The sequence below is a fragment of the Andrographis paniculata genome, unplaced genomic scaffold, assembly GCF_009805555.1.
Source record: "Andrographis paniculata isolate CXL003 unplaced genomic scaffold, ASM980555v1 Contig64END, whole genome shotgun sequence".
Taxonomy (NCBI): Eukaryota; Viridiplantae; Streptophyta; class Magnoliopsida; order Lamiales; family Acanthaceae; genus Andrographis; species Andrographis paniculata.
This window is the reverse complement of record NW_026137600.1, coordinates 3,096,124-3,117,946: the sequence shown is the minus strand read 5'-3', so window position 1 is coordinate 3,117,946 and position 21,823 is coordinate 3,096,124. Positions and strand designations below refer to the sequence as shown.

Sequence of the window (21,823 nt, the reverse complement as noted above, 5' to 3'; positions counted from 1 at the left end):
AAAAAATGTGATATTAATTGAAAAAAACTAATGTATCCGAATATTAATATTTTCAGAAAAATTTTAGCCCAATAAAATCGACTAAATTTATTATTCTAAAATATTATCAGTAAATAAAATTAGTAAATTGTAATGTAATCTTAGCAAATAACAACATTTTCGTATTGTTAATAGTATATCTCAATATTTTAAAAAATATCGTACATTATTGAATACAACATACTGTGTAAAAATTCATATCTACTAATGTAGACACTATGACTAGAAGACCATAGCTTTTTTAAGCCTCAACATTCCATACAAATTTTATTGTGAGTATGCTCATATGCAGGGGTTTTCTGTTCGGATTCAAATGCACAAAATATCGAAAAATAATTCTGAGTGTGAACAATATATCCAGTATTGCTCCAATAAGAAGGGATAAAAAAAATAGTAAAATTAACATAATAATACAACGTACTGCTCGGAGAACATCTCTGTTCCGTCGTATGATAACATGATGAGAAAAATGCACGAGACATGTACACGATGTGCTACAATACTTAACAAGGATTTTATAATTCTATGTACATTATATCTAAATATTTCAGGCATGTCTCTTTATTCTTCAATTAGCATAGTATAATTTGTGTTATATAGAGAATTGAATAATATTATATAAATTAAATATAATGAATTATGTATCGTAATTTGGATAAATTGTAATTACATAACTTAATTATCATAATTGTTATACTAGAAAAGTTAGTATTAATTTATTATTATTTTTTTAATTTATGTATTTTGTAGCAAATTACTAAATTGTAATAGCATATAAATTTACTTATATATCATATGCATATACTATCAAAAGCATTAAAAATATAATAATATATTTTATTAAATGATTATTTAAAATATATAGTGTAGGATCATTATATATTCTCATAATTTATTATTCTAAGAATAATTACGTTAATTATAGATGAAAATATATATTAATAAGATTATTATATTAAAAATTAAAAATATGCAATGCATACGTCAGTATGAGACATGGTATTTGAATATTATATAATTTTACAAAAATGAAGACATCATCTCATTAAATATATATATATATATATATATAAACTTTTAACATGATTTTTTATATAGATGTAACAGTCCATACACTGTAGTAAAATCCTTATTACTCAACACTCATTAATTTTTCTCATAAGAAAATATGGAATCCTCACTATTGACATCTTAACAACTCAATAATTTAAAAATTTATTATATTCTCATAGCCATTGGATTCACAAACAATAACCACTTAAAATATGTTTTCCTAATGTATTACCTCAAGGAATTGACATTTGAATGGAAAAGCTTCTGGTTGTTTATGCCGATCATCTTTTTTGACATACATAGAAATTGTGTGAATGTGGTTCTCATGATCTTGGAATTTGTCGCTTCTCAATATCTCTCTTGATTTCAGCCATTGAAATCGTCTAATAGATCGATGGAGACGAAGGAATTTAAATTGAGTTTGCACGGAGTTTAAACTTCACCGGACGACACCGATGGCGACTGAATCAAGACGTAAGGGATCTCGATTCGCGGCGTGGAAGGATATGAGAGGTCAGGGTGGTTGAACTACGGCGACTTCTTGTTGACGCCGCGACGAGAGGGTTTTTCGGACACAAGATAGGCAAGAGATTTTGGGGTTGTGAGTCGGTTGGGGTAGAGGGAGAATTAAATTAGTTAATTATTGTTTGATTTTTCTTGTTTTAGTTTTGTTTTATTTTTTTAATTGTTGAATGTACCAAATTTGTAAATTAATTGTGTTATGCGGAAAGAATATCAATTAATAAAAACATAATATTGAATGTTATAATAAAATATTATTTTAAGAGTGTTATATAATAAATACTTTGTATATAATTGCAATTTAAATTTCTAAAAATAAATTCTTAAATTTAGGTTGAATTTTTATAATCAATTTCTTTATTTTAAATAATGATAAATTGTAAATAAATCCAAAAAAAATATCATCATCTTGTCGTACTATTTACATTATTTTTAGATATTCTTCACATCATATCGGTCATGTGACATTTTAAATAATACATTATCTTGTTGCATTGTCGGGAGCATATGTCATATTGTTTTAGTTGTAAATATATCTGTTAAAATTTAATATATCAAATTTTTATATTTTGAAACAATTCTTATCTCCAAAAATAACATATCCAATTAATGTTATTGATTTTTTAAATTAAAAAGTCACACAAAATTTTTTAATACAATACCTTAATTACCCCTAATTATTATGAGTTACAAAATTATAAAATAAATGGATCTAACAGCTTCTATTAATTTAGCATGGTATTGAGCTTAATATATATTCAGCACTATATAAGCCACCATATTAAGTGTATTAGATATGATTTTATTCTTTACAAAATTAAATACATATTAAATATATTTATTAAAATATAATTTTAAAAATATTTTTAATACACAACTTGAATTTACTTCGAATAAAGAATGTGTTAAATTCTAATTCAAAGGGTAAAATCAGACTTACAACTAATTTCAAATGATAATCAAAAGATACCTTAAAAATTCCAAATTTCTCAAATATAAACTAAAGGACAATTGAATCTAGTTGGAGTACTAATATTTAGAATATTATGCCCATATGGAGATCAAATATGGTTTGGAGAGACATTTGAGTTAGGTCGGCAGATTTTACCCACTATTTATTATTTTCTCTCAATTAAAAATTAAATTAAAAATATTTATTTTTATTTTTATATTATACTAAATATTAAATTTATTCAAAATATCATATCAAATATATATTTATATCACATCATACAATTATTCAAATTCAAATTTTTTTACTCTTTAAATCCCAAACATAAAATTCCGTGAAGAGCCGTTGCCTTAGCAATACCTCCCAATCATTAATGAAATTTTGATGTAAAAATTTAGTATGTTTGTTTTTTCATTTCAAATAAAAAGTAAGAAAAATAGCATAAAAATTCATTGTGGTTTTCAAAATTTACTGAAAACCCCTTTTAGTCTTAAATTTTCATACTCGTAGTTCTAAAAATATTGCATAAAAAACTCTTAATGGTTATTGCAATTCACGCACCTAAATACAATTTCTCACCGGGTTGTATTTGCACACTATAGTGTATTGTTCGTAAAATTTGTTGTATTGTTCAATTGTGCTCACCTTAACATGTAAAGTACTAACTGTCGTATTCCCTTTTATCGACAGTCGCATTTTAAGCGTATGAAGTATAATCGTCGTTAAGTACTAACAGAAAGGGTTTTTATGCCATATTTTGAAAATCATGAATAAATAATATGAAATCTTAGAAATAATAGAGATTTTCAGCAAATTTTGAAAATCAAATAGTGATTTTATACTATTTTACTTAAAAAGTATCACTATTCAATCCGCACGGCTTTTTATAAAAGTACACTAAATTCTCTACAAAATATCAAATAAAAATACTAATTAAACCTAAACTCAAAATCAAAGCCCAAATTCAAACAAAACCATACAAATCCATTTGATTTACTTCAAGTGGATATGAATATTCTTGTGTATCAGTGCATTTTTTTGGCTAAGAAGTTTAAAGAGAAGACTGTACAATGGAGATGAAAAAACAAATGAAGTAGGGAGTTATTAAAGTAGAGAAGATAGTGATTAATGTTTTATATTGATTTCAATGTTTCTTGAATGCTTTAGGAATCAAAATAGAATGTAACTATTTTGCATAAGCAATTTTTTTTTTTTAATTAGGTGGTCGATTATGGGTTGGATTTTACTATTTCAAAAAAGTTATTAAATTAAAAATATTAAATTAAATATTTATTTTTTATTTATTATATTAAACTAAAATTTAATTTTATATTTAAAACCTCACACTTATAAATATTTATATCTCATCAAATTAACAACTATTTCAATTTAAAATTTTGTATATCGTCATCCTGTTTTGTATCTAATGCATTGATAACAATGCTATTATTCTTTAATTCGATTTATATACTTTTGGTGGTTAATAAATCAGCACATATAATAAATCACACCCAAAGAATATTCTTACACTTAATAGTGTTGGGCATTAGATATATCGATACCTCTAATATAGATTGCCTTTCGAGATAAAGGTTATAAACATGTAAACTAGTTGGTTGGGATATAGAATCAACTGATACATATCTTACATAAAAGATAATTTTTTATATTTTAGACGAGAATCCTGTAAGATATTGATTAGTTTAGATCTGACAAGAAAATTACCAAAGTCATATTCACAATATATATGGAGTGGATAATAAGACACATAAATTTAATGTCATTCGAAAAACTAATGAACAATTCACTTTATAACCATAGAGTAAAGTAGGCAGACAAGACGAATATTTGTTTATCCAATTTGGCCATCGATAAAACCTACATCTTGGGAGTATATGAGAGCATATGCAATGGGTTAGGGTTAAATTAGCCTCTATTAGGTGACTTGGAGCTTAGGTGATCTTGTTTAGAGTCTGACACAAATATTAAAACATAAAAATCGTATAATAGTTCATACAGCATTAGATAAATTTTAAAGCCGAAGAAATACTTCTTCGACACCAAACAAGTACCGTCATTTTGCTTCTATTCGAAAATCATTGTGTAATTATTTTTACCGCCTGTAATATAAGAAGTCTTTGTTGCAATTGAAGGCGGTCGAGTACAAGTTTTACAATTTGAATCTCCCAAATATCGCAACTCGAACCTCAATAAATTATAAAGTAATAAACTTATTATCAATGCAAGTGTGTTACCATCGATCGCAAGACACAAGTACAAGTTCAAGAACTCGAACCTCAATAAATTTTATTGTAATAAACCTACTATCCATGCAAGTATGTTGCCCTCGCAAGGCACAAATACAACTCCGAGTCTCCTTATATATATATATTTAGCTCTACATCAGATCAATTTCCCTAGCCAAAACTCTCCAAATACATGTTGATTCTTATATATGGATTGTCAAATTTTGAAATGAGTTACTACCCAAAACCCTCCAATTGAATCTTCTTAAAAATAACCATGAAAATTTCCCCATATTTGCTCATCCAAACCTCCTTCAAATTAAGTTCAAGAACTCATTTATTAAGAATGATTTGAGCAGAAGAATAGAATGTTACTTTTTAATACTCCTTCCATCCCAAAAGTATAGTCTTGTTGTGTTGGGCACGAGATTTAAAGAATATTGATATTATATTGGTAGTTGGTAAAAAGTAAAGATAAATGAATTTTTTGCCCTTGTGAGTACATTAGTGTAAAAAGTAGTGGCAATTGTGTAATAATAATAATAAAGTAAAGATAGTTTTACGATGATATGGTTATTTATGGAAATGAGACTATTGTTTTGGGACGGACAAAAATGGTAAACAAGACTATATTAGGACGGAGGGAATATATTTTTTGCTATGATATAATTAAAAAAACAAAGATAAAATACTGAAAAGATTGAAACTGAAACTATTTTACATTGTGGAGGGATGATATCTCAAACCATTGAGCACTTTTTGACATGCTTGAAGTTAAAAGTTTATTTCTCGTTAAAATGTGTCCATTTGAATAATGCAGTTCTCTCCATCTCAATTTGAATTATGCTACATTTGCAATTAATTTTCAAAATTGCATATTTTATTAATAATGGAACCATAAATCTATAAATAGATTAAATACAAATTGGATAAATCTAAATCAAAATAACAAATGTAATTGATATAATCAAACCATAATATGAACCAACTAAATAATATAAATAAAGCAAGGTTAGTAGATTTCCCATAAGGTCCTTCTTCGTGGAACACTGTATAAATAATACACATATACTCCCTCCATCCAGTTAAAAACTATACACATTTCTATTTTGGGACGTCAAATTACAAAGTAAATATTTCATTAAATATCTCGTTTTTTTCTACAAATACCCTTACTTTACATCACATTATTACTTTTATACCAAAAAACAAGGGCAAAAAGTAAATATATACTTTATCCGTGGACTGAGGGAGTGCTATTTATATATCATTTTTATTTAATATCAAATATTAGATTTATAAATAACTTATTTAATAATCTTGGTGATTTGGATCATAACTTGATTATTTATAATTATCGTTGCCATGTTAGATATATAATTGTTTTTTCTTCAATATGTAGTATATAAACACATGACAATTGACCATATATACACACACATATATATACTGATATAATAAAAGCACGCATGCACATGACATGCATAAATATGCTTAATTGCCTAAGCACGCAGTGCAAATAAACATGCATGCGCATGCATGCATCCACCCACCCACGCACCTACTTCCATTACTATTTATTTTATATATTATATTATATTATTCCCTTAATATTACAATAAGCCAATATATATTAGGCCACCTCGTTAATTAAGCTTTCTAGTATTGAGCAAATAAACAACCATGAAAATTAAAATAAAATAAAATAGTAATATTCAAAACTAATAGTTAAAGGTGTGTTTACTTGTGAGGTTTTGATTTTGATTTTTTATTTTGAATAGTAAAATTTTGATTTGAAATAATTATTTGATGTGATATAAATATGTATTGATGTGATTGAATGTAAAATAAGATTTTAGTATAATAAAAAAAATAAAAATCATGTGTTTGATTTGATGTTTTTAAAACAAAAAAAAAATGGAATAATAAAATTAGAGGTAAAATCTTACGAGTAAATATACCATTAGCATTACTATTTGATGGATTTTACTTTATAAAACTCTATTTAATAAAAAAATTCATGTAATTCTTTTCCATCATCACAGGAATAATGTAGTTAGATTATGGAATTTCAAATATTTAAACTTTATAAATTACACTAGTAAATTAGACTCTAAAAGTTTTTCTTGGTTGGAAAAGGATTATATCTCAATGAGTATCATTATAATTAATACCCTCCCAATCCTATATATTTTGCAATATTTTCTTTTTTGGACTGTGCTTCGTAATATTTTTAAAATAAAAAATAATATAGTCTCTAATAAATACTCCGTCCGCCCTACACGAAAATATTTGTATGAATTTTTATAATAGATTAAGAAATAATAATTTTTTTTAATTAGTCTGAAAATATGTGTAATAGTTTGTGTTTTTCGAAAATTAAAAATATTTTCGTATTAATGTGTAATTATCTTTATTATAATAAAAAATATATATTCTCTCTGTCTGATTGAAATGTTGACATTTTCTATTTTTGTTAGTCTCAAAACAATATTATCATTTCCTACTTTAGTAATTATACTAGTTACCTAAAATAATAAATATCTTTCAAACTTACATTATATTATACAAATATCATTATTTTTATATTACATAATACTAACATAATTATTTTTTGTCTTTTTTTTATTACAATCAAATATAATATTAATATTAAAAAGCTTATGTTAAAAAAGTAAACGCAACCTTTCAATGGGACGAATGAAATATTCTTAATGAGAAATACAAAAATGATAAGAAATTATATTTTTAGTTTGGACGGAGGAAGTATACATTATATTTTATCTCATCACATCAAAAAATATATATACATATTTCTCTCTCATATTACTTAATTCTCTAATTGATTTATTTAATACTACCCATTTAAATTTTTGTACCGAAAATTAAATATATCACTTAGTCATATGGAGAGTATAATAATTTGAGTTCAATTATTAGAATATTTAAGTGAAAAAGTTCATATTAAAATATAATACTCCCTCTGTCCCAAACACCGTGCAATATTTGTGTTTGATACGAGAATTTAGGTGGAAAGTATTAAATATGGTAATTTGAGATAATTTGGATATTAAGTGATGTGATTGGAGAGAGAAATGATTGTTTTTTTTTTTTTATTTGAGTGATGTGATGGGATAAAGTGAATTGTATATTAATATATGTATAAAAATATTATTAATTATTTTTAAATTTGAAAATATAGCAGCGAATTTTGGACAAATAAAAAAGAAAATATTGCAGAGTGTTTGGGACGAAGGAAAGGGAGTAGTATTTTATTGAAAAATAATTTTTAATAGTAGTATAATATATTTAAATAAAATAAAGACACATTTCCAAGGAATAATCCTCAAGGAAACTATTTGAGCATATGATGAAAACCAGTGGAATTTAGAAGACAGTGGCAACTGACACAAAGAACATCTAGGGAACTGGGAAAGCTAACAACTTTTGAAACCTACAAATCCATCTCATATACAGAATTAAAGAATAACAGAATTAAACCACCACTCTTTCATATCTCTGTACATATATACATACATAAATTTAAGATACAAATTTTAAATTTTTGAAAATTAGTAAAATATTATATATTTTATACGATATTTTTGTAAGAAAAAAATTATTTTATATATATATATATATTTTTGTTTTGAAAAAAATTGTTCATTTTATTATTTTTATTTGTATATCAAAAGGGTATTCATGTCATATTTAATAAAAATGTGCAATTATTCTTTAAATTTTTACCAACTATTTTCTTATTTATTTACACAAATTTCAGTGATGAACCCCTATATTTCTTACATATATTACATTTTAATTTTAAAATAATATTACTAACTCTATAAAATTTTAATGTTATCATTAAAGAAAAAATACACAAATAATATTAAAATTTTATTTTTCTTAATTTTGGTGTCCAAATATTTTGAGCAAAAACTTTAATGAGGGAGTATATATTTTTGTTAAAAAAAACTACAACTATTCAATATTACCAAAACTCTAAAAAAAAATGTGTAAATAATACTCCATTGGTAATGTAAATCTATGGTTATTTTCTTTTGTTGGGTCATTATAAAAAACTGTGTTTTTTTCTTTTAAATCTTTTTTGTATATTGTTTATTATAAAAGACAATATTATATTAATTATTAATAATTTTTATTAAAATTTGTATTTAAATATTAATTTGAGTATAAATTTAGTAAAGAAGTAACAAATAATAATAATATATAATAATTAATTATTCCACATAAAGTTAAAGTTTCAGTCTTTGTATTGGAGACTGGAAACACCAACACCCCTTTCATTAATTCCTTCAAAAATAATTTAATTTAACTCACAACCCCATATTTATAACCCCAACCAAAACTCTCAAAATTCCCACTTCTCTGCCTACAACTTCCACGTTTGTCCCAATTCACAAAAACATATTCACTACAGTCACAGACACACACATATATATATATATATGTATGTATATATGTATAGACAAGCTTAGAGCATAGAAGCTTGGGGAGAAGCAAACTACAAGCAGATTATACATTTTTGAAAAAAATTCTTTTTGGGAAGAAAGAATTGTGTGGATCAATGAATTGGTGAAAGAGATATGAAGTGTGTGATGGATTTGGAATTTTCAGATTGTGAGAAGTTAAGGGCCTGTTTGGATCGAAGAAGAAGAAGAAGAAGAAGAAGAAGACAAAGGCAATGTAGAAAGGAACAAAAAGTAGTACTTCAGTTATTACAAGGAAGACCTAATTCTACAGCCATGGCTGCCTGCTGCTGCTGCTACAATAATATCTATTCATTTTTTGTCGTCTTCTTGTTTCTTGTCTCCTCTTTTTGTCCAGTGCTGTCTCTAAATTTCAACGATTCCAATCACCAGTTCTTCCCTGGAAACGGAATTCAAAATCTCAAGCTTGTCAGGGCCCATGTCAAGAAAATCAACAAACCTTCTGTTAAGTCAATTCAGGTAATTAATTTTATAAATTAGGGTTTTGGACTCATCTTGTTCGGACAAGGAATTAATTAATTTCTTGCTTTCCATTTTTATTTTTATTTATTTAATTAAAATCTTTTTTGAATTTGAACAGAGCCCTGATGGCGATATCATAGATTGCATATTGTTTCACAAGCAGCCAGCTTTCGATCATCCCCAATTTAAAGGACAGAAGCCCTCGGTAAGCATTTGTACAAAAATAAAGTCAATTCAGCCCAAAACGGCGCCGTTTTGAGGAAAATGATCTAATTTTGCAGTATCCACCGGACCGGCCAAAGGGGCGGCGGCGCAAGTCGAACACGGGCGTGTTCAGGCAAAACTTTCAGCTGTGGAACACGGCGGAGGAGTCATGCCCGGACGGCACGATTCCGGTTCGGAGGACGACGGAGAAAGACGTTCTTAGAGCGAGCTCGATCCAATCATTTGGGAAGAAGATAAAGAAGCCTACTGTAAGAGATTCTTCCAGCAACGGCCATGAGGTCAGCCGCTCAATTAAACCTCATAAATATCGAACATTAATTAATTGCTGCAATCAATTTTTTGGATGAATTAATTAATTGTGAGAAATTGATTAATGAATAATACTGCAGCACGCAGTTGGGTATGTGAGTGGAAATGAATACTACGGAGCGAAAGCAAGCATCAACGTGTGGGCCCCACGAGTAGACAATCCCTACGAATTCAGCCTGTCGCAGATGTGGGTCATTGCAGGCTCCTTTGGTGATGATCTCAACACCATTGAAGCTGGCTGGCAGGCATGCCATACCTTTTTTTAATTTAATTTAATTTAATTTAATTATATATATATAAGTATATTTATATATATATTTCATGGCTTCTCCAACAGGTGAGCCCGGAGCTTTATGGGGACAACTATCCTAGGTTCTTCACATATTGGACTGTAAGTATGGCTATTCATGTTTAACTAGAGCCTTGAATCAGTCGAGCGAGCTCGAGTATTTTTTTTGTTTGAGTCCCACTCGACTCGAGTATATTATCAATAGAGGCTCAACTTGATTAATTTATGATTCAAATCAAAATATTGCTTTAAACTCGACTCTACTTGGTTAGAATTCAAGTCAAAATACTGGCTTGAAGTCAGCACATTAGGCTTGACTTCAAGTATGCTCGAGTATCGGCTATTTGAGTTCGACTCGAATATGTTATTGGTAGAGATTCTACTCGATTTGTTTATGAGTCAAAATTAAATACTGGCTTGAGCACAACCCGGCTTGGTTATGAATTGACCTAAAAGATAGGTTCGAACTTGATACATTAGGCTTGACTTCGAGCTCAAGTTCCGCTCGCAGTGCTCAAATTCGAACTAGATTTTGGTTTAAATAAATACAATTTGTTATATTAAAAAAGTAAATATATATATTATATTAATATATAAAATAATACAAATATATCATTATTGACGGGCACATGTCGAGCTATACACCAACCTAGCTTGAGTTTGCCTCATTTATAGAAATAACAATTTTCAACTTCGGTGCTCGTTTATTTCTATAAATGAGTTGAGTCGAATTTGAATTGTGAGCTACTCGATTCATTCAACTACTTAATACTCTCTTTGTCCAAGTAAGAAATATACATTTATTTTTTGTACGAAGTTTAAAAGATAATAGTATTTTCATTATAGTAGACAGTAATGTAATGATATTTTTGCTTTTACTTTTTGGTATAAAAATAATAATGTGATTTAAAATAAGAATATTTGTGAAAAAAAAAAATATTTAATAAAATAATTACTTTTGTAATTAAACGTTTTAAAATAGAACTACATAGATGAACAGAGAGAATATTTAACTAATACATTTATTTATTTATTTATTTTCTTAACTTATTGAGAATGTAATGAAATCTGATTTGATGTGGTTGCAGAGCGATGCATATCAGGCAACAGGGTGTTACAATTTGTTGTGCTCAGGGTTTGTTCAGACAAACAACAAAATCGCCATTGGAGCTGCAATTTCTCCTACTTCAGCCTACAATGGCGGCCAATTCGACATCAGCTTATTAATATGGAAGGTGGGTAAGTTATTATTATTATTATTATAATATTAATTCCAGACAAAATTTTTTTAATCAAGATTACTTTGCATTTTTTAATAATCCCTTGTCGGAATTGCATAATTAAGAACAGTAATCTTTGGTGATGAGTTAAAGCACTACTTTTTTCCTGAATTGTTTTTCTTTATATCCCTTTATTTTAAATTAGTATTTTTTTGGGAACTGAGAAATGAGAATGAATAATGATGGGGGCGTGGTGGAGAAAGTGACTGTAGACCCAAGCTTTCATAGATTACAATGCATGTGTACAGATGATTGATTCTTGGAAAGCAAGCGCCGGGACTTCAGATCCAGATTAGCTATATATCGATCTGGTGTTGGAAGTCCCGGATCCCTCACGAATCACACCCCAATGTAATAAACACCACTGTATTAAGTAATTGCCCTAAAACTACAAGTCCTGCAGAGACACAATTATTCTGCTTTATGCCCTTTTAGTGCTTTCCAAGATTCTTCCCACACTTGTTTTCCAAGCAAAGATATCATCGATTTATCCATTCCCTCCAATTCACTTTCCCAATTATATGGTTCAATTTTTTATTTTTTTTTTCTTTTGTTTATTTTATTTTTTCATTTTTGTTTGAAACTGAACGAAATTCGATTTATTTGAAATTGTCCAACAAATCAAACTTATTGCATTTCCTATGTGATTATGTTTGATGTTTTTCAGTCATCCGATATCAGTTAGAGTCTTGAAACGATGTTTTTTTCTATTTTGTAGGGTTTTTCTTCTTTATTTTTTAATTTTTGCAAATATTTTATTCGAAATTTAGTTCTTTCAGGCTTTAGTTTAAGATGTAGTTATTATATTTTCATTTTTTCAGCCATTTCAGAGTTTTTTTTTTTTTTTTTAATTTGTCATTTGAGGGTATTTAGTATTTTAATAGGATGTTTTTTTTTTTATTATTATTTTTAAAAATTTTTAAGATTATTTCTTTAATAAGCTTTTTCCGATATTCTTAGTTTGAATTTATTTCGTTTCTGCTTTAGGGTGTTTGAACTTCTAGGTATTTAATTGGAATTACTTTCGATCTTTGATCAAAATATTTATTTTTCGTCAATCTCAAATTGTGCAATTGACATTATTATAACTAACAACAAAATTAAAATCGAAGAAACCATTCATTAAATTAATTAATTCAATGATTGGCACTGCAGGATCCCAAGCATGGCAACTGGTGGCTGGAATTTGGGAATGGAATCTTGGTAGGGTACTGGCCATCGTTCTTGTTCAGCCATTTGAGGGATCATGCAAGCATGGTTCAATTTGGTGGGGAGACAGTGAACAGCCAGAATGAGGGTTTCCACACGTCGACACAAATGGGTAGTGGCCATTTTGCAGGCGAAGGGTTCGGAAAAGCATCGTATTTCAGGAACCTGCAGGTGGTGGATTGGGACAACAGTTTGGTCCCTTTGTCGGATCTTAAGGTTTTGGCTGATCATCCAAACTGCTACGACATTCAGGGAGGGAGCAATGGGGTTTGGGGGAATTATTTTTACTATGGAGGGCCTGGGAAAAACCCTAGGTGTTCTTGATTATATATATATATATATATATATATTATTGATTCATCGATTAATTCAAGACGTACAAGAGAAGAGGGTGGGTATGCATGTGGTGATGTTCTGTATATGTTTTTTTTGTGTTTAATTCTTTTACATGTTGTATTTGGTAAATTAAATGGGATGGATATTGTTATTAGTTGGAAATATACAAGAGAACTCTCAATACTAAATACTCAACACTCTACAAATCCACAAAAAGACTTTAAACAAGATGTTAGAAACAATATCTTCTAAAAAGCTTAATAACTAAGATAAATTTTAATTTCCAAAATTGATTGTACAAACTTCCAAACGATAGCCATTATATATGCAAGACTTGGAACTGAAAGATGAGAGAGAGGGATTATGATTTTATTATCCATATAAATAATACATGGTTACAACAAAGAGATCCATAATTAAATAATCAAATCAATCTATACATAGAATCAATATTGATCACAATTAAAATTTATATATATACTAATGATGTTCCTTAACACCCCCCCCAACCGTTGCGTGAGATGGAAGCAAACGCAATGGTTGGTCCGTAGAAGTTCGAAAGCTGGCCGAGAGAGACTCTTAGTGAAGATATCGGCAAGTTGCAGATGAGACGGCGCAAACATTGTTTGTAGTTTACCTGTAAAGACTAATTCGCGAACAAAATGGCAGTCAATATCGATGTGCTTCGCTCGTTTGTGGCCAATAGGATTCAAACTCAGAAAGAAAACAATATTGTTATCACAAAGGAGCAATGGCTTAGATGTAGGAACTCGCAGCTAGCGAAGCACATTTGAAAGCCACGCAACTTCTGACGCAGCATTGGCACAATACTCAGATTCAGAAGAGGAGCAAGCAACTTTGAGTTGTTTTTTCGCACTCCATGAGACAAGATTCCCGCCAAGGAAGATGGAGAAGCCATAAGTAGAATGACGAGTGTCGACACGTCGGGCCTACTCAACATTGAAATAGCCAACAATGGATAGCCAGGCTATTGACTAATTGAAAGACTGAATACGCTCGAGTGCATTGAAATGATCCTTAGTTGGAGATTAAAGAAATTGGTTTACAAGATTGACTGTGTAAGAGAGATCAGGCCGAGAAATAGTTAAGTATTTCAGGGCGCCTACTAAAGAGCGAACAAATGTCGCACCAACCGCCAAGGGTTTGAGTCCAACATCTTTGCAAGAGCTAAGATGTCATGTGCATACTTTGCTTGACCAATGAAAATTCTACCAAGTTGATTTGATATTTGGAGGCCAAAGAAGTAGTTAAGAGCCTCAAAATCTTTGACCGCAAATTCAGTACTGGCATCTGTACTAATGGTAAATCAGAAAATGTGCATTGTGATATTGAAACTGATGTTATTTCTGATTCTTTGTTGTGTATGAAAACTGTTGTTAAGAAACACACTGATTTTGTGAACGAAAATATTGTAATCTCTTATATGGATAGTGTATTATATAATGAGGAAATTTGTGAAAATGATTTTTTTTTTTTTTGATGATTTTTGTATTATATCTGTTGTTGGGCAATTTATTGTGAATAAATTTGAAAATAGAGTTTCTGAAATTAAAAATAATATTAGAATTGTTTCTGATAATAGTAATGAGATAAAAAAAAAAAATTTACCTATTTGTTAGAGATGAGATTATGAATAGTCCTAAAGTATTCTTTATGTTTAGTAATTTTGATTCATCTTTCTTTGCAATATGATACATTTGAGAATTTATATATAGATGAACCTATAACTGATAGGAAAATTAATCCTGAAAGTAAGTCTCACTGCTTGGTATTAAAAGAAGATGAGAACTAATTAGTTGATAATAAAAGTTTGAATTCAATTCCTAAACTTTGTTGTTGGCTCTATTGTGTTATTTTATTATTGATTATGAATAATATGAAAATTATGAAGTTTGCTACTGTATTAGTTTGTATGTTGTGTCTTATATGTGTTAATTGTATGATACGTTTACAATGCATAGTTCTGTGCTTATTTGACCGGACGCGAGTTTTAAGAAAAATATATAAAAATAGAAATTTTTACTTTTTTTTTTTGGTAAAGAAAATTAGTTTTTTTTTTACTAAAAATGAAACATGATTAAATTTGGATGACAACATAAAAAGGAAAGTGAGAATAGATTTGAACGACAGAAGAAGTATGTTTTTTCTTCTTGCATGTAAGTAAATCCAATATAAGGCAATGATGACCCCAGTCACCCATAGCCAAAATTAGGTGGAAGATTGTTATAAAATTTTGGTCTATGATCATTTTTTAGACCAATATTGTATCCATACACCACACACAGTGGCCCAAAATTGAGTCTTGGTGTGACCCGGATCTTTGACCCGCGACCCTTGCGCCTAACCCGACCCGCGTCTTACCTGAGATTTAATATACACCGTCTGATTAAGGTTTTGCATTTGCGTCCTTCATTATTCCCTAACCGTACAAATATATTTGGAGATCGGAGGACAGCTCTCAACTATTTTTCACAGTCTCTCTCTCTACATAACTCACTCACATATTCTTCTCACTTCTTTCTACACTCATTACGCGATATTCTTGAGCCTGCCTTATGTGGAGTTCCTTCTCTTGTTCTTGTGGAAATCGAAGCTCGAATCCATCCCCTTGTTCGACATCCTAAAATGCGCAACACTTGTTCGTCGATGGTTGTTTTTCGGTTGTTATTATGTGGCGCTTTTTGCCGTTGTTTGTACCGTAAGCCTTCGTTTCTTTGTCGTTGGGGTCTTGTGAAGGATTTATGGCTGATTCTTTTGTGTATGTTGCATTTCTATATTGTATGTATCGATTTTGTATTACTTGGGTGATTTTGGGGTTGATCCTAAATCTAAGCCCAAGTTCAAACTTTTCTTTTTTTTTTTTTTTTTGATCGGGTAGTTCAAACTTTATTAATATTACTGTTGGGTTCATTCTCGGATCTTTATTTTTCATAACAGATACAATTTTAATATATAAATTTTTTTCATAAGAAATTAACATTCAACATTAAATATTATTTGTTATTTTAATTACCGACACAATTTTTTTATATTTTATATTAAAAAATATTTTAAGTTAAATTACTAAATAAACACATCCATAATTTATTGAATTTCATATACTCTCTCCGATTCGAGTCAAAGTATTCATTTGACTTTTGTATGCAAATTTAGATTTTTAATATTGTATAGATGTGCAGTAAAACAGAGGTGTGTAAAATCTAATTTACGATTGACTTTAATGAGATTATACGAAAAGTAGAGCTATTATGGTATTTAGTTGAGATGTACTTTTACTAATTAAAAAGGAACGAATATTTTTTATTTGAACAGACAAAAATAGCAAAATTGATACATTTGACTCGGATAGAAAAAGTATCAAATATATATATTTTTAAATAACATAGTTGTATTTTACCATATAGTTATTACGTCAGTACTTCTAATTATGAGATATGCATATCTTTAATAGATACTTTTGACTCGAATAGAAAAAGTATCAAATATATATAAATACTTTTTAATATCCAGTTGTATTTTCTTATGTATTTGTTACGTGAGTAATTCTAATTGTGAGATATGCATATTTTTAGTAGATTTATAAAAAGAGAATGAATTATCTATATAATTTCTTCTTTAGAGATTTTAAAATATTTTAAGATATAAGTGTATTAACATATGAAATGATAAAGAATAATAATAATTTTTCCTTAGTAAATATATCAGACTATTCACTCAGTGTAATAAATTATTTTTTTTTTTGTGTGTGACATGAGAAAGTGTTGGTAATATAAATAATAATATTTTGTATTGAATGGTTGACTTTTTATGAGTGGATAATATATACTATATAATATTAATGTAAAATTGTCCATACTCCCTTGTGGTTTCAAAACTCGGCATAAATCCTTCTTTTATTTTAAAAATTACACGGAGCCCCCTTTTACTTTAAAAAACATTGCATGAAACTCATCCGTAGTTTCGAAACTTAGTATAAATCTTCACTTTACTTAAAAAAAATTGTATGACATCCCTTAATCTTTCAAAAATATTGCATGAAACCCCCCGCTATGCAAAAAAAAAAAAGGATAAAAAATCATCTTCTCATCACACAATGCAGGTTTCATGGGGCGGAGTTTCATGCAACGTTTTTTAAAGTATAGGGGAGTGCCATGCAATTTGTAAAGACATGAAGATTTTACGTAGAATTTCGAAATCATATATTTATATTTTTTTAATAATACTTATGTAAAATTATTCCATTGAAAAATACTGATTGAACATACTGTATATGAAAAAAAAAATAAATTAATATTTGATGAGACATTAATAATATTAAGGAGTTACTACATATAATTATAGGGAAAAATATAAAAGAAGCCAGCAATTCATTGTTCAACTCTCTTAGTTATACATACATTTGATTGATCAAGACTACAATCTCCAATATAATGAATATTATAAAATTGAATTGTGTGAAAATTTTGTTCATTTGTTCTAGTGATTTTCATATTGAAATATATATCATCCATTCAACAATTATATTATTTATTTGTTTATATACTCCATTCACTCAAAGTATTCTTTCGTTTATTTGTCCCAGTGGTTTTCATATTGAAAATATATATTATCCATTCAATAATTATATCATTTAATTTTATATAAATATCAAAATACCTCTAAATTTTACAAAATTATTCATTTTATTTGTATTTGTAAGGCCAAAAATATCAAAATAAGCTTACAAATTTTCACTAACCAATAAAATAATATTATTTGTTAATTGGTAAATTATATACTCCTTATAGTTTAAAAAATACATAAAACACTTCGTGTTTATTTATTGTGTAAAATTCATTTTTGCTAATAAAAGTTTGCAGAAAATACTTTTTTTGTTCAAAGCTGATGTTTAGGTGTAATATGAACCTAATTATACAAATAAAAGACATAAATATATTACATAATCATTTTCGAATAAAATAAATAAATAAATAACTGATTAATTCTTCATTTTATAATTTTACTGATGTTTAGGTGTGATACGAAACTAATTATGCAAATTTTATACAAATAAAAGAGATAAATATATTATATCATTATTTTTGAATAAAATAAATAAATAAATAATTGATTAATTGTTCATTTTATAATTTTATAAAAATAAAATTTTATAAGACTTTTACAAAAATTATAAAAATGAATGATTGATCAATTATTTATTTTTTATTTTATTCAAAAAAGACTACTCCCTCCGTCTCATTGAAAGGTTACCATTTTTCATTTTCGTCCGTCCCAAAACAAGGTTATCATTTCCTAATTTAGTAATTGTACTACCTATTTAACATAATAAATACCCTTTCTAACTTACAATATATTAAACAAATGTCATTACTTCTATATTACACCATACTAATAGGAGTATTTTTGTCTTTTTTACTACAATCCAATATAATACTAATATTCAAAAATCTACGTGCAAAAAACAAACGTCACCCTTCCAACGGGATGGAGATAGTATTATAATATTTTGTCTATGCATAAAACTTGCATAATTTATGTCAGTATTTACGAACAAACATCAATTTTGAACAAAAATGGTGTTTTGTGCAAACTCTAATTTAATACTATTGAGGTATTTTATACAATTTTACGTGAATACAATAGAGTGTTATATAATTACTCATTAAAAAAAAAGTATCTTATTGGTTAATAGAAAATTATAAGATTATTTTGATATTTTTTGGCCTTACAAATAAAAATAAAATGAATATTTTTGTAAAAATTAGAAATATTTTTATATTTATATATAAATTATTTTTATTATTGTGGACAAAAATTGTGTTATTTTTAATAAACACAAAAATTTGTACAAATTATATTTGATTTAAATTTAATGCGGGTCCTATTCTTTAAATGGGTCATTTGATTCTCCTTCCGGGTCGATTTGTTTTCCAACTTGGTTTTCGATGGTTTCTTTGATCCGAAGAGATTTGATCTTCGGTTTGATTTTGCCGGACATTGGAGGGCTTTGGTCTCTGTGCATGCGATTTGATTGTTGGCTTTGGATTTGATGTCCGCTTGGACAATCCGAGATTTTGATTTTTTATTTGGCTTTGCTGCCTTTTGGAGAGCTTTGGTCTCCGTGTAGGCGATTCGATCATCGGCTTTGAATTTGATAACTTCTTTAGATGATCCGAGGCTTTGATCTTTGCTTTGTCTTTGCCGTCTTTTGGAGGGTTTTGGTCTCCATGTTGGTAAATTGATCATCAGCTTTGGATTTGGTGTCTTCTTTGGACGATCCGAGGCTAACCTTTGATTTGGCTTTGCCGCGTTTTGGAGAGCTTTGGTCTCCGTGTGGGCGATTCGATCTTCGGCTTTAGACTTGATGTTCTCTTTGGACAGTCCGAGATTTTGATCTTTGATTTGGCTTTGCCGCATTTTGGAGGGCTTTGGTCTCCGTGGGGCGCGATTTGATCGTTGTCTTTAGATTTGATGTCTTCTTTAGACGATCTGAGGCTTTGATCTTTGGTTTGGCTTTGCCGTCTTTTGGAGGACTTCGGTCTCCATGTTGGCAAATTGATCATCAGCTTTGGATTTGGTGTCTTCTTTGGATGATCTGAGCCTTTGACCTTTGATTTGGCTTTGCTGCCTTTTGGAAAGCTTTGATCTCCGTGTGAGCAACTCGATTGTCGGATTTGGACTTAATGTTTTCTTTGGACGATCCGCGGCTTTGATATTTTCTTTGTCTTTTCCGCCTTTTGAAAGACTTTGGTCTCCGTATGGACGACTTGATCATCGGCTTTGGATTTGATGTCTTCTTTAGACGATCTGAGGCTTTGATCTTTGCTTTGTCTTTTCCACCTTTTGGAGGACTTTGGTCTCCGTGTGGGCGACTTGATCATCAACTTTGGATTTGATGTCTTCTTTAGATGATCCATGACTTTGATCTTTGCTTTGGCTTTGCCGCTTTTGGAGGGTTTTGCTCTCCGTGTGGGCGATTTGATCATTGGCTTTGGATTTGATGTGTTTTTTGGACGATTCGAGGCCCTGATCTTTAAGGGGGTGGTTTGGTGCTCCACAATACTTTTGGCGGCATGTCCCTTTGACTTTTAGATCAAAGAGGGTCTGGTTGATGCTTTGGTAAAGAACGCGATGAACACCTCGAAGCTTTGGGATGAACTTTGGATGTTCTTCCTTGGCTTTGATGGATTCTTCAACGGCTTTTGGAGCTTTGATCCTTGAAGAGGTGGATTTGGTGCTCCATAACACTTTTGGCGGCGTGTCCCTTTGACTTTTGGATCGAAGATGACCTAGTTGATGCTTTGTTGAAGAACGCAATGAACAACTTGAAGCTTTGATAGGAACTTTGGAGACCTTCCCTTGGCTTTGACGAATTCCTCAACGGCTTTGAGAGCTTTGATCCTTCCTCCGGCTCGGCCATACGACAAAGAACATTAACTCCATCAATTCGTCAACCAATATTGAATCATTTGTCCAAATCAGTGACTTTCGACGAAGAACGCTTCGAAGGACACGAAGAACATGAAGAACAATACAGAGAGAGTCTAGAGACTTACCCTTTTGCTTGAATCCTCGATGCAACTTCGGTGTCTCAAATGAACTGGTCATGGCTCCTATTTATAGGGGAGGAGTGACCTCAACTTCCTTCTTGAATGATGTTACGTGGCGCGTCCTGATTGGTCAATAGGAAGATTTTATAATATTTCCTTTTCCATCAGATGTTGTTTTCCATTCTTGACGGATTTGATTGTGCTCATTCCTTTTTTGTCAAGATCTTTACATCATTGCCTTTTTTGAAAGATATTAATTTATATATTTCCTTTATTGACAAGATTAATTTATTATGCTCCCAAATTTATTATGGTTATATTTATGCACATAATATTTGTACGATATCTCCTATCTTAAGCAGATTTTTGCATTACTGATTGATATTTATTGTACAAAAATTAACACATATGCATAATTAAATACCATATATTTATTTTATTAAAATTTTATTTTTTTTCAAAATACATGATATTTAATTAATTTTTAATGCCAACAATTATAATAAAAAAAATAAAATTTTCAATGAAACATATAAAAATAATATATTAAATTGGATCGAAGGATGTATATTTTAGCTATCACCATATACAAATAAGAATAAAAAATTAGTATATAAATTACATTAATTGTGTAACACATGATGATTGTTCTACTTTTAAATTAAGGGACAAACTTGATGGAAATGATCAAATGTCAAAGGTGAGCCTCACAAGGATAGCGATTAAAAATAATGAATGAATTTAATAATAATAATAACAATAATAATATAATAATTTTAAACACAAAAAGTCAATGGTGGTGCATTACTTGACTTCGCG

General features: G+C 29.0%; 1 protein-coding gene across 2 annotated transcripts; it reads left to right on the top strand.

The window, feature by feature from the left end:
* Positions 1–9,153: 9,153 nt before the first annotated feature.
* LOC127261622 (uncharacterized) lies at positions 9,154–13,597 on the top strand. Of its 2 annotated transcripts, none has more exons than XM_051289901.1 (7): positions 9,154–9,782; positions 9,904–9,990; positions 10,067–10,288; positions 10,400–10,564; positions 10,657–10,710; positions 11,697–11,847; positions 13,044–13,318. In XM_051289901.1, exons 1-7 carry the CDS (start codon positions 9,420–9,422, stop codon positions 13,181–13,183), a joined length of 1,182 nt encoding a protein of 393 aa, XP_051145858.1. In that variant the 5' UTR covers positions 9,154–9,419; the 3' UTR covers positions 13,184–13,318. The 2 variants fall into 2 exon arrangements, with proteins under 2 accessions (XP_051145858.1, XP_051145857.1); XM_051289900.1 differs by having other exon boundaries at positions 9,155–9,782; positions 11,697–11,843; positions 13,044–13,597.
* The last annotated feature ends 8,226 nt before the right edge of the window (positions 13,598–21,823 follow it).